The sequence below is a fragment of the Mustela nigripes genome, chromosome 3 (genome assembly GCF_022355385.1).
Source record: "Mustela nigripes isolate SB6536 chromosome 3, MUSNIG.SB6536, whole genome shotgun sequence".
NCBI classification, from domain to species: domain Eukaryota; kingdom Metazoa; phylum Chordata; class Mammalia; order Carnivora; family Mustelidae; genus Mustela; species Mustela nigripes.
This window is the reverse complement of record NC_081559.1, coordinates 22843172-22866834: the sequence shown is the minus strand read 5'-3', so window position 1 is coordinate 22866834 and position 23663 is coordinate 22843172. Positions and strand designations below refer to the sequence as shown.

Below are 23663 nucleotides of genomic sequence, written 5' to 3'. Positions count from 1 at the left end.
AGAACTCTGAGGGTTAAGAAGATGTTATTTTAATTGCTAGTTAGTAAACAAAAACCAGTTAAAAAATACTACCAGTACTGCATCTATTATCTGCTTCACTGTCATAATACTGAATCTGATTGGCATTTACCAAAATTTCTTTTGGCCTGATGAAATAGGAAAGTCTAAAGTCTTGAGCACTTCACAGTAATGTAGTGAGCTTATCTGAATATTTCCTAAGGCTGTGGTTGTGTTGTTTGCTCCAGATGAAGAAGTGGGTAAGTGGGGACAAGGAGGAAGGAATATAAGAAACAATTAGCGTCTGTGAAAATTATGACTTGTACTTCGTAGGTGATCAGTACATCATAGATTCATGAAGCCTTAGATTTGGGACCTAACAATCCCTTCGTCTAAAGATGAGGCAAAGGGCTCGGGTATATGAAGTGAATTGCTTGTGATCACAAAATAACTTAGAAAGATGAAGACGATAATGGACAGGGGGTAGAGAATTAGGATCCTATCCTATTATTTTTGAATGTTCAGGAGAAGAAAATTGATTTATGATCAGATTTTGTTTTCTTTTCTTGGTTGATATTTGTCCCAAATTTATATTTATGGCCAATAGCAAAATGGCTAAAGCAGCAAGCTCTAATCATACTTTTAGGGAAGTCTTAGAAACAAGCTGGAGAGCGGAGTGATCTAGAAGACTCTGGTCCAAAGTGATATATCTAATTCAACATTGAACTTGGAGATCACTGTGTTCCTCCCCAGTAGCATTATCCCACCAGTAGCATTCTGTCACTCATGACGTCAAGATTCTCCTTGAATTCTATTATGAATAGAAAACAGGAACTAGGAAGTGCCATATGAGGAAGTAGCAAAGACCAAAGGAATCTTTATGTTGGGGTTATGGCTTTAGCCAAGGAAAGCATGAGAAAATCTGAAGGGAAATTGGAGAATTGGGGCCATAGCAAGGTATCTTCCTCAAGAGGCATGATGGCTTATATGATCTCACTGAAGTTGGACTCCTTTTACGGTTTCAGGTAACACATAAGAAATTGAACTAACTTAAGAAAAGGGGGATTCAAATAACAAAGCCCCACAGAAAAATTTTGAATATTCTTCAGACCTTCAGAAAGAGCATGTGCTACTTTTTATTTTAAGATTTTTAATTTTATTTATTTGAGATAGAGAAGGCAAGCAAAAGCACAAGTGGGAGAGAGGGGGCAGTGGGAGAACGAGAAGCAGACTCCCCACTGAGCACGGAGCCTGACACAGGCTATATCCCAGATCCCTGGACTGGATTCGGAGGTCATGACCTGAGCCTGAGTGGAAGGCAGTTGCTTCACCAACTGAGCCAGCGAGGTGCCCCCTCAAGGTGCCATTTTAAATGGCACCTTCATTCTTTCTCAATGCAGCCTGGTCATACTTGTCTAAGTAATACGTTGGGTTACTCAGATTTGTTTTTTTTCCAATTTGAAAATAATAGCAACATATTTTTGTTAATCTGGCTAATAAAGAATTATTGTAAGGATACGTGGAAAGGTGAAGAAATAAAAGTATCCATTTCAGAAATCCCCTAGCAGTCATAGAGGATTTAGTGTGCTCTGTCCACATCCCATATAGCAAATATCCCCTACTCTGGTGTTCCTTTCTTACGATGACTCAGTTGAGATGGGAAACCAATGAGACCAGACACAGAAAAAATGAACTGTTGACTCTAGCTCATGGCTTTTACATTCTCACTTTTCCAGTTGTTCCACACAGGGTACTAGCTTCCTAGCTAAGTCTCTGTAGTCTCATAATCAAATTATATAAACTTGACTGTGATTGAGTAGACCAGTCACCATCAAAAGCAACAGAAGATGCTTTTGTTGGGTAGAACTTTCATGCCAATTCATTTTATTGACTGCTCATCAAATATCCGACTTCGACTAGATAGCAATCATTGTTTCAATCGGAATCCCCCTCCCCCATGGGTATGCAAGGTAATTTAATTGGTGGTGGCCTTGCACAGACTGTCAAGCATCCAAACAATTTTAGACTATTGTTTTTTACCAGTGAATATTAATTGAAATCTCTCTTTTGCCAAGTTATTGTAGATGCATGGGTGAGACAACGATATATAGGAGAATTCCTACAGAAGATCTATAAAATTGATGAAGAAGAAAAACTATCACAATGGACACATGTAGAAAAACAGCAACCTACATTATTTGTAAATTTTTTCCTCAACTTAAGCTAAAATACACAGTTTCTTCAACTTCTTATAACATAACTGTTATCAGAAACAAGACCTTTTTAAATATAGAAACTTAAACTTTCCCCAAAGCAGGAAGGTTTTTTGTTTGTTTATTTTTGTTTTTAAACACTTAAGTTGTTACTCTAGGGACAGACGGAAAGTTTTAAAAATAAGTAGAAAGAGAGGTGTTTGAGCATCATCACCAAGAGCAGAAGCAGATTTAAGGAAAGGAGACTGAGAAGATATTGAATGAAAGGAAAGAAAATAAGAGAGGGAGGGTGATAAAAATAGAAAGCAAAGATAATCCCAAAGAGCAGTGCGCACAGTTCTGAAGCAATCAGTACCACTCTGGTCAAGTCACCATCGTCTGTTCTGGGTTTAGTTTCTTCAGGCACCAGGCTGCTTCTGGGTGAAACAGCATTCTCAGCTTGCTTGGCCTCCTCTCTGGGCCTGTGCCTTGCTGTGGGCCTAAGAAAGGGAAGGCTTTAGGTTTCTGGGATGAGGCTGCTGTTTTTCTCTGTTCTCAGCTCCATGAGAATTCTTGAGGGACAAGGCTACAGATAAAAGATGTGGGGGCTGGATGGGAAGGTCTCAAGTGAGAAGTGAGGTGGCTTGATTTTTAAGGTCCCCTGATACTTTTTATTTATATATTTTCTGCTTCTAGAGAAAAATAAAATGTAAAATAGTTCATATATAGAATGCCTGTGCAAATACCAAACCAATAACCTACTACCCCCAGGAGGTGCTGGCCTCTGCACAGCGTACAGTTTCAGAGCTGTAAAAGGCAAGGGATATGTACATGGATATGACCCAATCTCAGGATATATATATTTTTTTAATCAAGAAAGGCAAAGGAACTTTTATAGTCAGCAATAAACTGGGTTTTGGGGAGTGTGGACTTGCCAAGTAACAATACAGAAAGAGCCTAAAGTTGGGTCCACTGTAGTATAAGTCTAATCATCTGTGTTGGTTATGTCCTGGCATGGCCTTCAGTTGAACACATTGAACAGCTGAGGAGTGGGACAATTTCTAGGCTTGAACCACATTCATGGCTTTGGACGAGAATCTGCTCAATGGCAATGACCCCCAAACCAAGTTATCCTAGAGTCCAAAGAAAAGGTGAAAAGACAAAGTCTGAAAATCAAAGGATGTAGCTATGCAAATGTGGTCCGTTTGGGAGGGTGAGAATGGTGGGCGAGATGGCATAGTTGGGAAAACAGGTGATTATATTCCCAGGACCACCTAACCACCAGAGGCTAGGTTGCTAAACCAGTAAATTATTTTGAGTGTGGAGCTCAGGAAGGGATAGAGAAGGGTGAAGGCCTTATGCTTGAAGCAACGTTTTCTTTTCTTCTATTTCTAGGTCCAGTCTGTGGATGAACACGGTGGGACAATAGAGAAAATGATGATTTTCTTGTAAAAAAAAAAAAAAAAACACAGACACACACACACATATGTATATATATACACCCATAAGCCACTCTCTGGTGGTCTCCACACTCCTCAGGCCAGCTGTCTCGGGCCTCCGTTTCAGTCTGTTGTCTCGGGTGAGCCCTTTAAATCCCGCTTCCCCCCCACCCCCACCAGCACGCGCCCGCTCCCAGACAGGTGTTTTCCCAACTCCTGAGACTGAGAATTTTGGGGAGTATCTGAGCCAATAAGATCTCCCTTTAGGGTGGGGGCGGGGGAAAAGGCGGGACTAGTTGGGTCAGAGCGGGGGCGGGGTTTTCGCGGCTGAGCAGAGCCAGCCTGGTTGCGTGGAGGGTTGTTTTATCCCCCCCCCCCCCCCCCTTTTTTTTTTTTTTTTTTTTTTTTTCCCCCAGTCCCGGAGTCTTATTAATTTCTCTGTGGGGCTGCAGCTGGAGACCGCGGAGCGTTGGAAATGACGCTCGGAGCTTTAATTACCGCAGCCGCCGGACAAGTGTGAGGAAAGCTGACAGGAAAAAGAAGGACAGGATCGGGGGAGAAGCGAGAAGCTTCCCCCCCACCGCCCTCCCATTCCCTCCCAATTTGGACTGGAGGTGCAAGGAAACTGAAAAGGGAGCCGAACATAGCCCGGCAGGGGGGAGAGGCCGGAAACCTACCGCCTCTTTGCAATCAACTTTTTTTGGAAACCTTTTTCCCCCTTCCTTTTTATTGTTGACCAACCAGTGAGAGAAAGTGAGGAGGGAGCGAGAAAGCAGAGGCTCACACGGGAAAATAGCTGCACAGTCCGGCCCGGAGCCCCAGGCGCACACACTCGAGCACACTCCCACCCGCGCACACCAGCGCGCACACTCACCCCCTCCTCCGGTCCCCGGCCCTGGACCCGCGGGCGCTGACTCGGTCGCCCCGGCTCGGAGCGGGTGCACCGCGCAAGTCGCGCGCCGGTTCCCCTCGCGCCCCCCGGCGCGCCCGGCTGAGGGATCTCCTCCGCGTGCCCGAAAGGGGATATGCCATTTGGACATGTAATTGTCAGCACGGGACCTGAGACTTCCAAAAAATGAAGCTGGCGACAGGACTGTGGGTCTGGGTGAGCCTTCTCCTGGCGGCGGGGACCGTCCAGCCCAACGCTTCTCAGTCAGGTGGGTCGCGCGCGGTTCCTTCTCGCGCTCAGTTCTTGAACCTGCTGCCGCCGGCTCGGCGGCGCCCGGGTGGCTCCCTCGCCCCCTTCGCCCAAACAGAGACCCTCTGGCTCCCAGGCGTGGAGGGAGCACGCCACCCGGGCCTCTTCCTCGCGCTTCCATTCATCCCTCTTTCTGTCCCCAAACTTAACCTTGCTGTGTACCTGTGTTTTATTTACCGTGATAGGTCACGCTGCGACCCTGTCCCTTTTCTGTTCCTCCTTTTTTTTTTTTTTTCCCTTTCTCGCACGTTTTCTGTGAGCCTAAGCGGGATCCCTTCTGGCCCCGCCTGTTGTGTGGGACATGGGAGACACAATTCCCGAGTTAAGAGGAGACGGTCCTCCGGCCGTCCGCCCCCCCCCCCCCCGAGAGTAAAAGCTTCCAAGAAGCGCTCGCCGCCCGGGCTTCGAAAGGGCTGAAGTCCCGGGCGGTGTCAGCGGGGCCTCTTGAGAGCGGGAGGGCGGTGGGGCGTGGAGCTCCGAGAGCGGCGCTTTGCACCTGTGTGCGCTGCCGGAGGCCGCTGCGTCCCCCGTCGCCCGGAGCTTGCGGGGGTCAGACTCGACTTGAGCCCAGCCTGGGCAGCTGGAGCGCGGCAGGAGGGCGCGCCTCGGCCGGAGGGCACAGAACTCCGGGCCTCCTACGCCGGCGTCCCGGAGCCTTCGCCCCATTGACTTGAGGGAGCTTGCTTGCCTGCGTGCTCTCTTTAAAAAAAAAAAAAAGGAAAAAAAGGAAAGGGTGGGGGGGGGGGGGGGGGGGGGGGGGGGGGGGTTGACAAACTCGAGCCGGGGGCCCGGCCTTCCCGTCGGTTGCTGTTTGGCTTCAGGAAGAGTTCTTCCTGTAGTTCAACTTGCTATTGGCCGGAGTCCCTCCAACTTCTCTGTTTACTGCCCGGCGCGGCTGCCGAGCCGACCCGTTGCGCGAATTGATTTAACCCGAGGCGGGCGCGACTGCGCTGCCACTGTTGGCAGGAAAGCTTGAGCCCCAGGTACCCGGACACGCGGAAGGCTAATTGACCCCCGAGAGGCAGCCGGGTGGGGCTGGCGCACCGCAGCCGGCAGGGCTGACGACGGCACCTGCAGTGCGAGGTTGCTCAAAGTTTCTGACACTTGAGTTTCCTGGGGATGAAAGTGGGACAGGAAAAGGACTGAGGACCGGTGTCTGATGCAGCCAAAGGTGGCCGTTTGGAGAGCCGGGGAGATTTCCGGAACCATCCGGGGCTGGTCGCGGGAGCGTGGGAGGCAGCTAGAGGAGATAAAGCCCCCGAGAGTGGCGATAGGAGAGTTTCAGGCCCCCGGAGGGTGTCCTTCTGACCTCACCGAGAAAACAACGCGCTGTGGTTTTTCCCGCTCCGCCCCCGCCGCCTACCCCTCCTCGCCTAGTAAATAACAAGTTGCAATCCTCGAGCCTTTTAAAATGACCTTCGAATGCCACCAGTGTGCGCCGTTTGTACTAGCCTTTTGCACCCTCCCAAATACTCCGAAATTCTTCATGCATACCAGGTCCCGCGCTCCAGCCACCTCCGGAATTACACCAACACGGACTTGAGATTCCAAGCGGCCTCTTAGATACATCCCTTTTTATCTCCCTCCCCACTCCGAGTCCCTTCATATTTTCCCTCAATGGGTTGATTATGCACATTGACCCATTCAAAAGCATTTGCTACCGACATGCAGACTTAGCCGAGAGGAATTTCTACGAGGCAACCTACTGGGGGCTGTCTGGTTCAGCCTCAGCCACTGGAGGACCCGGCTCCGAGTCCGCGGCAATTTGGTATTAACTGTGTGGCTCAGGGTTGAGCTATGCCGAAAAGCCCTTTTCAGAATTTCTGCAAAGAATGTAATCCAAATTAGTTCTGCAGCTGTCCTCTTCCTCGTCTCAGGCGACACCGCCTCGCGCCCTCGCTGGTCTCTTCTCGCTTCCCCCCGCGAATTGTCAGACCCACAAGTGAGCCCATTTAGAACGCGAGGATTAGCGTGCCATTGTTGTTCCGTGTGTGACTCTGTACTTGAAATTCTAGGGGCACAAAGGCGAGTCTCACTTGTTCAAAACACAAAGTGATCTAGATGAAAGGGCCGCACAAAGAAAAGCTCTCGGGTGCATCCCTAGTATAATTGCAACACGCTTGCTAAGGTGATCCACTGGAAACTGCAAATGCCCCCGGGGACTTCTTTTTTTTTTTCACCCTATCCCACCCCCACCCAGCCGCACCTGGCAAGGAAAGTTCAGCTGGGTTTAATATAGTGCTTTTGCAAAACCAAGTTACTGTCTGGAGTGTGAGTGAGGCTCTGTGTGTCTGTGGCTGTGTGTGCGAGGCTCTGTGTTCCCAAGTAAATACATATTGCGTGTCTCCCCTCTCGCGGTTAGCAGTCAGTAGCAGTTTGGAGGAGTTTGTTTTGGTCCAAATGAGAAATTAAGTGCGGATAAGTAAACTAAGCTGCCAGAGGGCGACAAGATGTTGAGTGAATTGCTTTTAGATGAAACAAATTAAGGAAACGAGGGAAGACAATCTGCTTCTCGCATTATTAGACACGCTTGGAGTTCAGGGGAAAGTGGCATATTTTTGAAATGCTAATTTCTTAAGAAGCAGAAGGAATGCACCTTATTTACTGCTCTATGTGAGCAGAATAAAGATACGGGTGGGGGGACCATTCCTTGTATAGATCTAAGATATTTATTAGAACAATTGTAATGGAAAAGGATCTTTTTTTTTTTTTTTTTCTCCTCTTGCTTGGGAAAAGAAATCAACTTTAGAGAAGACAATTTTTAAATGTCTTAAGAATTTTGTTTTATTTCCAGTAATTCATTTTATCTCGAAATAGTATATATAGCCAAAGGCCATTTATATGACTATTATAAAGCCTTTACCACCAAAAGAGATAACTTCAAAAATCATCTTTTCCTGACATGATTAAAAAATAGTATCTACCTTTGTATTGAAATGCAATATATAATATTGAAGCAGTGCTCTTACATACCTCAATAGATATGGGATAAACAAGTTCAGTTTCCATTTCTTATTTGCAAGTAACTTAGTTCTGCTTTTCATACTATAAAATAACACCGATTTTTTTCCCTATATATTTAAGAGAGATCTTCAAACTTAAGGTCAGTTTCTATACATTTGAGAAGAAAAAAGTTAATAAAACTTAGATAAATGATGAAAAAGATCTTAAATACAAATACATAAATACAGGAAAAACAAATCTTTCTTACACATGTTGACTGGAAGCACACCCACGGGATATACTGTTTTATTTTTTTTTCTCTTAGCTTTGAAGTTCTTATGTATGTAAAAAGAATCATTTTAGAAGAAGGTATTTTTTTCTTCAGAATGTTTCTAAACCAATTTATACCTATTATAACTGCAGATAAGTTGAAAATACTATAATATGGACCGTTAGGATAAAATTGAATGACTGGTTGTGTCATGATTCCTCATCTACTGATTTTTTCCCCACTTAAACTAAACTGCTTTTATTCTAATCATTTGTGCATAGAAAAATCAATTTTTAAGAAAATCAGTACTTAGTGCTTTATATATTTTTTCATTTAGTCATGGGAAATGTGTCTTAATTAAGAAATTACATTAGAATATTTACCAGGACATGCACTTCATGGAAGATTTATGTATTTTTTACACTAACCTGAACACACTAAGTTTGCATTGACTGATTTTTAGAGTTTGCATTCATTTGAGGCAAAAATCATATTTCCTCCTTAAAGTGGATTCAAATATTTAGTATTCATGAGCTTTCATGCCTTTAGTTCTTAAATAGAGGTACTATTTATCATCTGTCTTATGCATTCACACTTTCCATTACTGTAGATTCTTTCTTTACATCTTATTATTTATTGAGTTTACACATGTGAATATATATATTTTCCCCTCCACCACCAAGTGTATTCTTTTTGTGTGTGTGCCTTCCCAGCAACCTGCCACTCAGCCACTGCAGGAGTCCTCTGAGCCAGTTTTCATTCTTTCTTTCTGATAAATCTGATATGGCTGGTTGGCTGGACAATTGCAACCCATTCCATTGCGCAGATTTATTCCTGAAAGAAAATAAAAAGGCATCGATCCAAGATCACTAGCACATCTCAGAAACCCTGACTCCAAGGCCAGATCTTTCTACAGAGAAGTCCCTTCTTCCCTCTTTCAGACCCCTCTTGACCAAGGATAGAAGGTAGACTACCCCCTTTTAAGAAATACCAGGGATGTAAGGAATTATGCTCTAAATATTCTCTGAAGCCTTGTGATTAGAACCACCTTAGATTAATGACTATGCAAGGTGCACATTTTAGATAATAAATTGAATGAGATTGCCTTAAACATTGCAGTGCTTTAAAGTGGTGTCGTATTTATATTATTTCAAGCCAGTTATTAAGAAAATTTAAGATATTAAAAAGAGCAACAAGTTTTTGCTTTATTTTACAATGTTCTGCTGCTGTTGGATATCTATGTGTAATTTGTAAGTGCCCGAAACATAAATGAAACAAATGATCCAAAAAGATGTTCTTTTACCTGCAACCTTGTTGGCACTTGCTGCTTGATTTCACCCTTTTGAGAGATACTGCTTTATAAAGATGTTAATATTTACATTAAAATTAGCTTATGCATGTTCAAACCTACAGCTGTTCTACAAAAATTAATTGTCAAGCATATTCCACTGTTATCTTTTATAATGATCTGAGTATGTATTCAGGGCAGAATCTAATCATATTATAAGCTTTTCTTCAGGTTATATCATTTTAGGAATGTTCTGCTGTGTTACATTTGACCATATGGAGCAAAACTGCATGTTACCTAACACTCATTCTCTGGATTATTTTAAATATTGGGCACTTGGAGTAAAGCCATACTTTTCACGCTTTCTCATGCAGTTGTTGACTGGAGTTTACAGTTTATACTGACAATTCCTTAATTTTCTTTATTATTACTTTTTAATGAAAAGGTCCTACATTGATGTTTCCTGAGCCTGTAGCTGTGCTACCTACTTTGAAGGACACATTAACTGCCCGTTTTGTGGTTAAGTTTGACATAGGGCGTGGCTAAGTGCTTTCAATCAGTATTTCTACATTGTGGGGACAAATTCCTCCAGTTTTTTATTAATACCTTGAGCATTCACTCCATGTCTTTGTGACTTGGCTTCTGTGCCTGAGGGGAAAATGTATGTAATATACTCTACTTGTCCATTGTATAGCAGTTTTCTGAAAACTGGCTTTAAAGTCTTCCCTAATATTGAGATACATTCCAGTAACAAGTTAATTGTTATATTTAAAAGTGTATGCACATGCATATATAAATAAACACAATGTAACATAATGTAAACTTTCAGCAGACTACCTCTGTCTGAATAAAACCTTTTGGTCATTAAACCAAAGCATTTGTACTTGAAATCCATTTCCCCAAGATATTACTTTTCAGAATTGCTCTGTGGTCTTTTTAGATTTCATTGTAGATATCTTTTTCTCTCTTTCTGAATTCTTGATAATTCTGTCATATTTATTATACAAATTGGCCTATTTTCCAAATCTTTAATCAAAGCTTTGAAGTCACTTTCTTGTTTTCATATTTGACACTTAAACTAGTGGTTCCTATTTGTATTAAATTTTTTTGTATTAATTTTTTAGGAGGGAAGAGAATGGTCTTCAATTCAATATGCGATTGAATTGTAGAGTGTTTTTTTTCTTTGAACATATAGTAATTGTTTTACAGTGGTTTTCATTTTAAGTGATTACTCTGCAGGCCCGTTGCTTTGCACAAATCCAGGGGGCAGCAGCCACATAGAATTTAATGGGAATAGTGCACACCTGAACTGTGGGTTGCGATACAGCAGCCCTGCTGTTGTGTGATGCTACAGGGGAAAGCACTAAAAGTTAGAAGAATTGGATTCTGGTCATAAAATCATTTTCTAGGTGATCTTGGGTTAGACTTCTTGCTGTGTGTCTCAGTTTTCTGAGTCTCTATTAGGGTGGCTAAGGTGATAACCTAAATGGTTAACATCTTGAATTTTGAAATAATTCAGTTAGACAGTAGCATGGTGTTTAGAGCTTTTAGAAAGAGAAATCCTTTGGTTTTTAATTAATCTTGTTAGTGGATTTCTTTTCAAGTGAATTCACGTGTGTAACCCTGGTATCTAAAACAGGTAAAGGGTGGGGGTGGTGGTGGGGGGAGCTGCTTCTCTTAAAGCTGCAGCTAGATGATAGCTTTGTGCTCCCTGACTTTGTCACTCCCCCTCTTTCCTTCCACTATTGCCTCCACTCTCCTGTGCTTACTTCACAGAAATCTAGCACTAGTTAGAAGCTATTTCGTGCAGTCTGATCATTTTTTAAGTGAGGAACCTGTAAGCATGCAGAAGTGAGATGATGTAAGGTAGCTGACAGCTTCTGACACCAATATCATTTTCCTCGACACACAAAGAAGTACTTGAAAATTTAAGTTGTGGACACTTAAAAAAAAAACACAAATACAAGGTAGTTTTGCTTTAAAAGAGAATTGCAAAGTTGAAATGAAAACAAATGGATCAGAACTATAGGCCTAACTATCCTACTGAGAAGTTCTTTTCAAGGGGAAGACCGTGGGATCATCATCATCCTTAATTTATATTTAGGAAATAATCACTGATTGCATTTATAGCTTGCCACGCATTAAGATTAAAAAAAAGAATCGAGGGAGTGTTGATTCTGAAAGTCACATAAGAGCATCTGCACTCTTATCTGTATATAGTAGCGCCTTCAAGGTTTTCTTTTACCTGGGACTTTATAAAGATGACCAAGAAGAAGAGAATGGTTATATCTCTGTTCTATGTTAAGTAGTATACAAGTTTAAATAAAATGGCTTATAAGGAATAGACAGTGAGTTTGCTGGTTAGTTGGTGGGGACCCTTAACCAGCAAATCCTGGGGATATTTCAGATTCTTCCAGGCCCTTCCTTGGACCAAGGATCTTTATTTTTTCTACTCTTTATTGGGCTTTCTTTCTTCAGATCTCTGCTAAGATCGCAGTTATATTCTTTGATTAAGTATATAAGCTAAGCTTTAAGTATTAAAACTTTATAAATGTATTTCTGTGGCACATTTGCCTCCTTCTAGAAGATGCTGCCTGTGGACCTTGTTACTTTGCAGTGTTGTTGATTTCGCCTTAACGCTTTCTGATTGTCTCTGTCTTTCCGTTAAGTGCCAAAGCTTTCTGGGATTTGATTAGCATTCTCAGGGGCCATAGAGACAGAAGGGAGGTTGGAAACTTGTTTTGACAGGAAGAGTCACTTCCTGTTAGGAATCTGAGATGAAAATGAACCCCCGTAAAATATTAACATAGACATGCCATGGGACTTCCTGTGCGACATCATTAAACCTCTCCCGTGAGAAATAGCTCGGGGTCATTACTGTTAATCATGTTATTCCCAATATTGTAGGGGTTAGTGAAGCATACTAAATACCGGCAAGAATATGCAAGACTTCGTTTCTGAGTTTAGGAAGTTAGAGTGATCAAGGCTGTATGAATGTTTATATATGTTTCATTTTAAACATAGTGTAAAAGTGCTTAAAGAAAACACAATGAATGGTGAAATAAGCACTCGTGTATTTCCCACAATGATCAGACTTGTAAATAATCCGTTTCACCTCCATTTTTACTGCTCTTCTGACCTTTACTGATGTCTTGTCCCATATACATCCTGTATAGGTGAACATTGAGGTTTTAAGCCTTAAGGATACAAATGGAGATTCTAAACCTGCTTCAACTAGATGCATCTCCTGGTTATCGATGGTCTGCTAAGGATATCTCATGGTTAGGCTGGTTAGGACGGAAAAAAGTGGCAATAGACTCTCCAGGTTCTGTGACTATATCTAGTGTAGTTAGAGCTTCAATAATAAGTAGTACAATTCTCTATTTTAGGATGGTTGCCATCACTAGCAGGGGAATGCCTAATTGAGGTCATGGATGGCAGTGACAATTTTGCTTTAGGCGAACTCTCCTTTTACTAAAATCTGTCTTTGTCATTATTTTGTATTCTTCCCTATAGGATTAGAGAATATGAGAATATGAGTTTCTTTCTATAGGGACCTAAGAAAACCAAATAAAAATAAAACAGAACAGTATTTCTTTTAGTCACACACTTTCCATTTTCAGGAGTTCCTTTTGTCCTATCATGTTGTCTAGAACTAAAGCTGTTCAACACATTTTGGTGTTTTTAAAAGGGGATTCGATTACATAGCTTATCGATTACAAAGCTTATTCCCGAAGATTTTTGTTAACCTCATCTAGTGTTTAAAAACTTCAGAGCAGGGCTATTTCAAGACCCTCTGTACTGGTTCCCTTGCTGATGTCCTCTCACCGCCAAGACTTCGTGCCAGATGGCCATCTATAATATATTTTTATTAGCCTACTTTCTATTTGGAAGCCTTCAATGGATTCCTATTGTAAAGTTCAAAGCCTACTAAGATAGTGTTCAGATTTTTAAAAATCCATTCTTAAGAGTTTTCTTAAGCTGTATCCTAAGAACCACACTGACCTAGTCAGTATTCCGTGACTGTGCCTTGCTTGTTGTCTCTGCGTTTGCTTTGCCCCTTTCCTGGAATTCATGGCTCACTTGTGACTCTGCCTGTTCAAGCAGTTGAATCTTTTCAATTCTACCTTAAATCATACCTCTTCATTACATTTTCTTTTCACTGATTAGCTTATAATCCTTATCCATATCTGGCCTTTACTCTTAAGCCACAGTGTAGTTTCAACTTTTTAAGAGCAGGAGTTTTTATGCCCTGCGGAGACAAATGCAGTGCCACATATATAGTAAGCTCTTTAAAAATATTTTTTAAGTGAAAAAATAACATACATTCGCTGAAACAATTTTAAGCTCATTCCTGGGTGGCTATTATTTGTAATTAAACCATATAGTGCACAAAGTAAGCTGTTCTAAAAACATAATTATAGAATTCTTAATAATAGATATTAGACATGTTTATGCTGGGAATTTCTTTAGTTGCTTTCTTAAGCATCCTAGGATATTTCTTTCAATGGATTGTTTCCAAGAATATATCATTTGCCCCCATTCCCATTTTTAGAGTCTGTTCATAATGTGGTACAAAGTATTTCTGTTGGTTTTATTTTTGGTGAGTTAAATATATGTGAATACCATTCTTAAATGTAACTTTTAGTGGCCCACTATTTTTATGTGTCATTACATTGCTATTTCTTATCTCCTGTTTAAAAATTTTAATAAGTGTTTAAGCAGTGAGCATGTACTGATTCTTCAATATATTTCAGGACAGTGTTAGGAACAGGAGGACCTATAAGAAGACTAAGGTGTCAACTTTCTCCTTTCTTTTAAGGAAGGATAGATGAGGCCAATAAAACACAATATAAAAAATACATTACTAAGTAGTTTTCCAAACCTTTGGGAGGCACATTTGCCTCCAGAGAGATGCTAATAAGTATTTCATGAAAAAAGGGTTCCAGACTAAATGTGATATTTTCTATACCTAGATATATGCGATAATACAGCTTTGTTATAACTGAGATTTCTTGGTATCCTAAAATAGACAAATAGACCTGTGCCTACCATTTAAAAGGTGTCCTATGAAGAAAGCTCTTCAGCATAACTAAACTGAAAGGTGACTGGGATTCTTTCAGCTGTTCTTTAAGATGATCTACTCTGCATTCTGAAAATTGGTGAAATGATTATAGTATTTATAGGGTCAGATTCTATGAGTGAAAGATGCTCGTCCAGACATTTCTTCTTCAATTACCAGGTTCTAAGAAAGTCAACCTTTCTAGGTCACTGCAGCATCCTAATTGTACCTTAGTTTATAATGGCTTGAAAGAGTTAATATAACTTTTGAAATTATCTAACAGTCTGGAGAGTAATCTGTTAATGAGAGACTTGGATGTGGAGACGTTAGCACTTCTGTCTGAATTCTCCTGTAACTTTCTTGATTGTTTTTCCTCTAAGAATTCATGAGAAGAGAGTTTGAGTCAGGGATTATTGTTCTTACTTTGTAGATGAGGAAATAGAGATATAAAGAAGTAGTATGTGAGGGTGAAGCCCGACTGGTGCATTAGTCTGGTATGATTACATGTCTGAGCTGTCCTGAGGACCAGTTGGCTCTGCCTTCTGCTTAAGTGACAGAAGCTAGGGATGCCTCTCAAAGGCTCGGCCCCTCCACTGTACTTACCACACTGCGTGAGAAAAGGATGTTTAGCACACCAAGTCCTTCTGCCCTCAGGTCAGGAATTCTTTTTGCTTTCCCTGTAGTCATGTGAAGAAACCTGTCCAATAAATCCTTTAGGTTATATTGTGTTTCTCCTTCTCTGATGGACTCTCTGTAGTTCTTTGTATTTTGTATATTAAAGGAAACAATCATGTAAGCTTTGTCTTCTTGAAAAAGCTTCAAAGCAGAGGTATATCCAAGGTTTGGGGCCCTGCACTTATACGATTTTGGGAACTTCTTTTAAAACAATTCAGAAATAAAAATGCAAAAAACAGAGCCTTGTAATGCACCAATGCAAGAGAGGGTCTCTCTGAAGCTAAAACAAAACAAAACAACTTTATGATAACTCTTTCTATATTTAAAAATTATATATTTTAAGAAACAACGTCATTCCTCTTTTACTAAGAACTTTGGGTGTAATTTTAATTATTTTTTTTTTTTACTGTATGTAGTTGGTGTCCACTGTTAATGAAGAGGAACACATTGTTTCAAGAAAAAAAAGACTGTAGTAAAATCACACTGTAAAGCACTTCAGTATGTCTTTTGGTGAAAATATGTGATACATACAGGCAATTTTCAGAATATTTTCTCTAAATATGACTATGCCAAATCCAGGTATATATCTATTTTCTTGATATCATATTTTTAAGTATGGGTCAGGTAATACTGTCCCTTGGACAGTTCTGTAGTTTATAATGTGTGCTTTAAAGGAATCTTGTAGTTTTGGTATGTAAAAGTTATATTACTAAGGCCCTACCCCTTGAAACATATAGCTCTTTGAATTTTTAATCGTTTGTTATTTAGCATGGATAACAATCTGTCGTTGACTTTTACCCTCTGGCTAAGTTAAATGTGGCCATTTTAACTACAGTAGACATTATTACTAGCTGTGAATGAAACTGTGCATCTAAATTAAAATCAGTACTCAGTTCAGATATATGGCAATATTTTAATATATTAACACATTTAAGTAGCAATAACAGGATTGGCACTTCAAGTTACAGTTTTACTATGTAAAAATATCAACTGAGCAGTTACTAATATTTCCCAGTTGTTTAAACTTCAAATTTAGCAGCCCATTATTCCTGGTGATACAGCGAAACCTCTAAAAGTGTACTTAGAATTAACAGAAACTGAAGAGATTGGTATTCCAGTATCATTCTTTAGTGACCTTTTTTTTTTTCTTTAAGTACAGGATGAAATTTGAAAGTATAAAAAGCTCTAAGATAAATTGAACTAGACAAAACATTTTATGCAACTGTTGGTGAAAGCGGCATTAGTTATTTCTGTGCTTACTGTATTGCTTGTGGCCAGAATTAGCACACCATGAGCCAGAGAAAGAGATAAGACAAACAGTGGCACGCAGCTAATTTTGTTTAGCAAATTTAGATCTGATACATGCTATTGTACTCCTACAAACTGATTCAGTCACTCTTTGAAAGGTGCAGATGAAGTTTGTCTCCAACAGTTTTAACAGCTTTCACTCAATATTTATAGACTCTATAAAAATAAATTTCTGTATGTACCATATTTCTCACTGGCAGAAGGAGCACTATGAAGGTAGATTTATAAATGGAAAAAAAAAAAAGGAAAAACAAAAACATTTCAATTGTTCCAGGTCTGCAAAGAATAAAATATGTCAAGACATTCAAATTACCTTTTTTTCAAGGGCATATACAGTCAGTTTTGGGTATTCAAGGATTTTGACTACATGTGAGTGACTCAGAAGTCCCATTATTTTATGTGATTTTGTGATTTGAATCTGACATGTGGTGAGACTCATATTCTGAACTAGTCATTCACCTGCTATATAAGCCAAAATGATAGTATCCACTGTAATTATCAGGAAGTGGTTATAAAACAAAAGAAGCAAGAAACCCAAACTTTGTTTTTTGTAAAAATAGTGCCACCATGCAAAAGAAAATAAATTTTAGTAAAATTTCCGAATGAGGCTGATTTGTATGAAAAAAAAAGTCACAAAATGCGTTACACTTACACTTGATAGAAGCACAAATAAGGGAAAAGCCGGGAGTCTCTACAATTATATCCATAATTTGGGACTATCACAAACATTTCTAAGTCTGTTCTAGCATAGTGAATTATGAGGTGTCTGAAGGTTATAATGTTATTTATATATCTGCTAGAACTTTGTCATGGCTCAAGACTACATTCTCCATAATCAAGCTCACTATAGAGAATAATTCTCACATTCATGAATTGTTCATCTCATCATATTTCCTGTGGTTATTTCAAGGTTAATTTTTGTCAGACAGCTTCTCTCTTGATTAAAGTCGGTAGTAATTGTATATGTGCTGATATAGCACATGAAGGTTTTAAACTAAAGACATCTTTGATTTCATACCAAGTCAAGATCAAATGCTTTCAATGCTTCCTCCTCACGTATATGAAAAATAATGTTTATTCTTAATTTCGACTAAGACTGTGAAGACTTTTCTTCGGTATTTTCAAAATCCTGTGAATCCTTGTGTCGTTTAAGCGTAGGAGCAGAGAAGTATTTTTCATTACTAGGACTATTATTCAAGTGCTATATTCCTTACAATTTTCCTGATTGTTAAAATATTGAAATACATTCTTTCTTGATTGGCTTTCCCAGAACCGCCCCCACCCCCTCTGTCACCCCCTTCTCAGAGTTTCCTGATCAACTAAGGAATTAATACCTGACACAATCATGGACCTGCCTGTTTCTGTTCAGGCATTTGCTGTGATCCATTCTGATGTGTCTTTTTGCCATTATGGTCACTAATAGTTTCCCTATTAGGCTTAGACATTATAAAAGTTTTGCCATACATTTTTAAAATAGTAGTATATGGGGGCACCTGGGTGGCTCAGTGGGTTAAAGCCTCTGCCTTAGGCTCAGGTCATGTTCCCAGAGTCCTCAGCAGGGAGCCTGCTTCCCGCACTGTCTCTCTCTGCCTGCCTCTCTGCCTGCTTGTGATCTCTGTCAAATAAATAAAATCTTAAAAAAAAAAGTAGTATAAGAATAGTATCATACTAACTTTGCCACAATTCAGTATTAGCTAGTTTGAAGAAGGCATGGTTCCATCTTAAGTGTATAATAGCACAGGTACTTTCTTATTTGACTCGCAATTTGAAAAGAAAGGGCTTGAAAATGATAGATAGGATGTCATTTGCCTACATACTGAATTCACCTAGGAGAAAAATCACATGAGGGAGGCAGGCCAAAGGACTCAAATAAAGTGGGTACTATGAATTTTCCTGAGAATGGATGTGGATGATGCTGTGGCATTATGTGTCTATAAATTGGGGTGCTCAAGAATCACAACCGTTTGAATTTGTGACTGCTATAATTTATGCGATAATAACCATATTACATGCTTGTATTATTAACCAGAATGAAGTTATCTGGCAAGGTGCCCTCTATCCCATGTGTGTATTAAGTCACTTAAGACATGGGAGTGTTCCTTGGAGGCACCACACATACTGTCTTCATTTCTGGTAGGTAAGGAGAAGAAAATATCCAATTTAACATTTTATGTTTGCATAGTTAAAATGTAATATCATGAAAGAAACTGTGAGTATCAACTTCGTTATGATACTCTTGGTAATTTAGATTTGGACATGTAATTTACTTATTTGTTTTTTGCAAGGAAAACTGTGTTACAACGGAATAATGGAGTACCATTTCCCTTGAAGAGTGATTAAAGAAAGAAGGAGATGCCAAGTATGGAAAAGAGGAGGCTCAGGAAGGGAGCGTGATAACCATCTTCAAAAGTTAGAGGGCCGTTACATAGAACAGGGATTAGCACTGTTCTCTGTAGCCTTGGAGAACAGAAACATTAACAGCTGTTTGAAATTGTAAGGCATCAGATTTCGATTGAACACCATCAAGGAGTTTCTCACAGTTAGTGGAATGGTCTGTCCTGGGACGTAGTTTCTTCATCTGATTTAACTTTCTATGATAAGGAATGAATGAGGCAGCTGAGGAACAACTGGTCATGATGTTGGGAGCGGGGTGGGGTTTGGGTTCAGTGACTTCTGAGGGCCCTTTCCACCCATAGGGTGAGGTCAAATACAAGTACATTGTGCCCAGATATCCTTTCTGGGTCCCCAACAAATAGAACCAATGAAACCCAAACTCCATGTCTCTGTGGCTAGGAGTCCCATGGGGACGCTCTTTTACCATCCTACCACCCTTCATTAGATGGATGGATCTATGAAGGATCTTTTAAAGATTTATTTTCTTATGTATAAGATACTTTGCTTTTGTTTTTTCCCAAGTCTCTATATTAGATATTCATACCTCTGAGCTATGTACTACCACAAATAATTCTCCATTTAAAAAATTGTACAATGTGGAATAAAAGTCTACAAACTTACAATTTTATGTATTTCATTATGCTCCTGGTTTTATGCCACTAGGTATTTACAAGACTGTGTCTAACTGGAGCAGAGGGAGAAATGCATAAGCAGGTGGTGGGGCATGGACAGAGCAGGGAGTTAGAAATCTGCACCTCCAGGTGTGAGTGGAGGATACAGTGTGGAGAAATAGCAGCGACAGATAAGCACTTTCCTAAAGGGATTGAAAATCAAAAGGTGGTGAAAAGATGAAGTTATGTGTGCATGCCTCACTTAGTTACAAATAAAGTAGATCTTTATTAGCTTGGGAAATATTTTACTTCAAGGCCTTTGACACTTCAATCTCTTTTACTGCTACTTTTGAATCTACCCTGTAAAAAACACGCTAACTACAATTTCCACTTTTTTCTTTTGTGCCATTCTTTTAACATTTTTTTAGGCTTTCCTGATAGGAAAATGGCATTCCTGTCCTGTACTACCTTCAGCCTTACATTGTCCTGATTTACCATCTCTTTTCGCTGGAGGCCATCTGTATCCATTATAATGCCTCCTCTGCACTGAGCACTGTGACTGCTGGTGCTCGCAATGCATTATTTCAGTGTTCCCTAAAACTTGCAAGGCATGTGCTATGAACTCCCATTTTGTAGAAAAGGAAACTGAGACTCATTATATAATTGGCCAAAATCACAAACCCAATCCTCAGCAGGGACAGTATTTAATAATACACTTAAATATTATTGAGAACACTTTAGACTTAGATTTTGGTTACCTATCTTTAAAGAGACAATGAGGGATGCCAGGGTGGCTCAGTTGTTAAGCATCTGCCTACGGCTCAGGTCATGATCCCAGGGTCCTGGGATTGAGCCACATCGCGTAGCATGGCGGGCTCCCTGCTCAGTGGGAAACCTGCTTCTCCCTCTCCCACTCCCATGCTTTTGTTTCCTCTCTCACTATCTCTTTCTCTGCCAAATAAATAAATAAAAATCTTTTAAAAAAATAAAGAGACAATGAGTGAAGATAACACACTCAGCAAAAATAAGTTTTTCTAAAGCTTCTATCTAGCCATGGTCCTCTTAATTAACTTTTGTCTGGTTTCTTATTCACTTCCCTGGTCTCACCACTGTGTGGACTGCTCTGAGCTCTTACCTTTTTCCATCAGTTCCCAGTCCTCCTGTTCTTACTTTCTGCTGAATATCCTCATTGGATAGACTATATATCTATATCTATATTTATATCTATATCACATATACCATATGCCATATATACCATACATATATACCATAGTGTCTCCAACCTAAGATGTCCAAAATTTTACTTTTTTCTTTTCACAGTTTAGTATGCTTTTCTTAATTGGTATTTTTTTTTTAAAGAAAAACACAATTAACTCTTCATTGGTAAAACAAAAAACAAAAAACAAAAAACAAGGAATCATAATATTTTCCCTTTATTGAAGGTCTATATGTCAGGAAGTTAAGCATTTTTCATACAATATCTCACCTAAATTTTACAACATAGACATTGCTCTCCTCATTTTACAGGCAAGGAAATGAAAGAGTAGAGAAATTAAGTAGTTTACCAAATGGTACACACCTGTGCAGGTGATGGATTTGTGATGCCTCAGTTCCTCTTATTTTCACATTGTCCAAATCGTGACATTTTATATATGAAAATAAAACTTCTAAGAAGGATCTTGACAATATGGATTAGTATTTTAGCCATTTTAGGCCATTTATAATTATTTTACTTGCTGTCCACAATAGTTATTTCCTAACCAGTTGTATATGTGAATATGTCAGACTTAGAAACAAGGTCAAATGTATTAATAATATATGCTACTTTTCTATTGTCATATCATTTCTAATTATAATACACACAATTTCTAATAATCTCATAATTTTATAAGCATACTTATAATATTTCAACTAGACTGATCAGTTTAGTCCACTTTCAAAATGATAATAGTAAATACAACATTGCTGAGGTTCAATAGAGGAACTTAAGAATTAAATGGCCTGAATTTGAGCCCTAACCATAGAAAGATGGGTTAATTACTTAAACTTTCTAAGCTTTGGAGAGCTTGGAAAGCTAGATACTAATAGTATCAACCTCATGTTGTGAGGATTAAATGAGACAGCATATTTAAAACAGTATCAGCCATACAGTAAATACTCAATAAATGATAACCATATAATATACTGTCCTGGTATTAACAGTAGAATGATACCTAAGGTAGTTAAAAGAAAAAAAAATAAAGTTACAAAATATTAAATCTGGGAAGACCATGGACTTTCTGACACTTTCTCGTAGTTTAAGTTCTGTGCCCTATGTTTATAAACAGGTAAGCAATATTGGTTTGCAGACTCTTTGTATATATGGACAGGCATGTGTACTATAAATAGACTATTTGGGAAAGCATTTGGCTCTCCCTGAGGGACAGTTTTCTCAAATCATTTTTCCTTAATATTCTGTTTTTATAGTTTTGGTATTAAAAAAAAAAAAGCTTACAGAGACAGTTTTGTTTCAAAGATTTATGTTTACCTGGCAAACTCAAATCCTCTGTCCTTTCATCCTTATTGTTTTTTAAAGCGCTTTCAAGAGAAAATGGTTTTTAATCAAATTCATGAGATAACTTTTTATGTTACATTTTATAGGCATTTAAACTTTTCAAGATAGGGCAGAACTAATATAATGTATGACTGAATGTATTTTGGAAAAAAATTTTGCAGGCTAGAGCAAAATCTTCCAAGATCTATAGAAAAATACTAAACATATTTTACCACATAGAAGAAAGTCTGTAAGTTGTGATTATTAAATGTTTTCCCTCTATCATACTTTGGACACATTTATTTAGATAATTAAGGAATCAGGTAAGTGCTACGCATGTAATGATAAGGTGTTTAATTCACAGGGTTGTACCAATAATGCTTACTCACTGATTAATACTGGAAGACCTCAAAACCTTACATGTTGAGAGAAACTATTACTAATGGGAAGGGCAGGTTTTGCTCTTCTAAAGTTGACTGCTTTCTTGCAATAATCGCAGACTTCCCACAGCTAGGGATTTCAATCAGGAAAATAGTTATCTCTTCTATTTACCTACTTGGAAATTTTCAAGAATGTTGTGAATTTCCCATTGCAACAAAAAACAGAAGTAAAGAGAGAACTATTTTTATTTCTGTTTTGACTATTACCTTTGGAGTGAGGGGTAGGTAGAAATTTAGCTAACAAGCTCCATTACATGTTATCTTATTCAGCTGACAGGTGGTGCTTCAGAATAATATGGGTAGTACGGATGTATGATTTGTTTTCTATTAGAGTTTCTGGGACAAACCAGCTATGAGTTATACCCTTGAAATAAAGACATTTTAACATAGCAGTTGTTTATTAGGTACAGGTTTTGACTATTACTATGACCAAGATCTCCTATATCTATGACTATGCTTTTTACTTAAATGCAAACCAGTAAACTGGAATATTAAACCGTAACCCCGGCCAATATCGCTGATTTTCCTCCATTGATTTTGTTGTTATCCATCATTAATATGGCATTTTCTTTAACCTATGGTTGATCACATATTTAGAGGACAGATTTGTTATCTGCATATTTGAATACAAATAATTTAAAAAGATATTTATCCAGTGAAAATGTCCTGATGTATTTTAAACAAAGATACTATGAGCAGGTAAATGCATTTCACAAATGATGATAGTAGTTACTATGGGAACCCTTAACCAGGTATTTGGTGGTGTAATTTGGATTAGTCCTGTTCTACCAACAGGGTCACAAGGTAATAGAAATGAGCATAATTAATATTCAAGGCCGGGGTTTTTAAAAAAGATGATGTGCTGAGTTTATGAGGGAAGCAGGGATATTGAACAGGGTAAATTAGACTGCTAGAAATGAAATGACCACCACGTAACACTCAGCCAGTCTCTTTGCTTTATCTCACTCCATGCTGGCTTTTCTTTTAGATCCTATTGTTCGCCACCCCTGAGTGGTTCTAATTGCATCCATGAATCAGGAACCAACTCATTCTGTTCTTACAAAGCAGTCTTAATCTTTCACTGCCAGTCAATATCCTACTTAAGAACCAGTCTAGAGAGTGCCTTTTTTCCATTAGAGAGAGTTTTTAGTTTTGTTACTAATTTTGATTTTCTTATTTTAAACTCATATAATTTTAAAATACTATGGAATTTGTTCTTTGTGTTTAAGAGTTAACACCCTGCACCAGCCCCTACCACCCAATGTCAAATATTCTGCTTACTGACCTTACATTTGGAGGAGTTTATAAAGGT

At 39.2% G+C, this 23663-nt stretch overlaps 1 protein-coding gene across 1 annotated transcript in view; it reads left to right on the top strand.

The window, feature by feature from the left end:
• Positions 1-4694: 4694 nt before the first annotated feature.
• The window catches only part of ERBB4 (erb-b2 receptor tyrosine kinase 4), a 1176406-nt gene continuing 1157437 nt past the window's right edge, over positions 4695-23663 (top strand). The window contains exon 1 of the mRNA XM_059395472.1: positions 4695-4785. Within this exon, the coding sequence (XP_059251455.1) occupies positions 4704-4785 (82 nt within the window). The 5' untranslated portion in view covers positions 4695-4703. The remainder of the gene's footprint in view (positions 4786-23663) is intronic.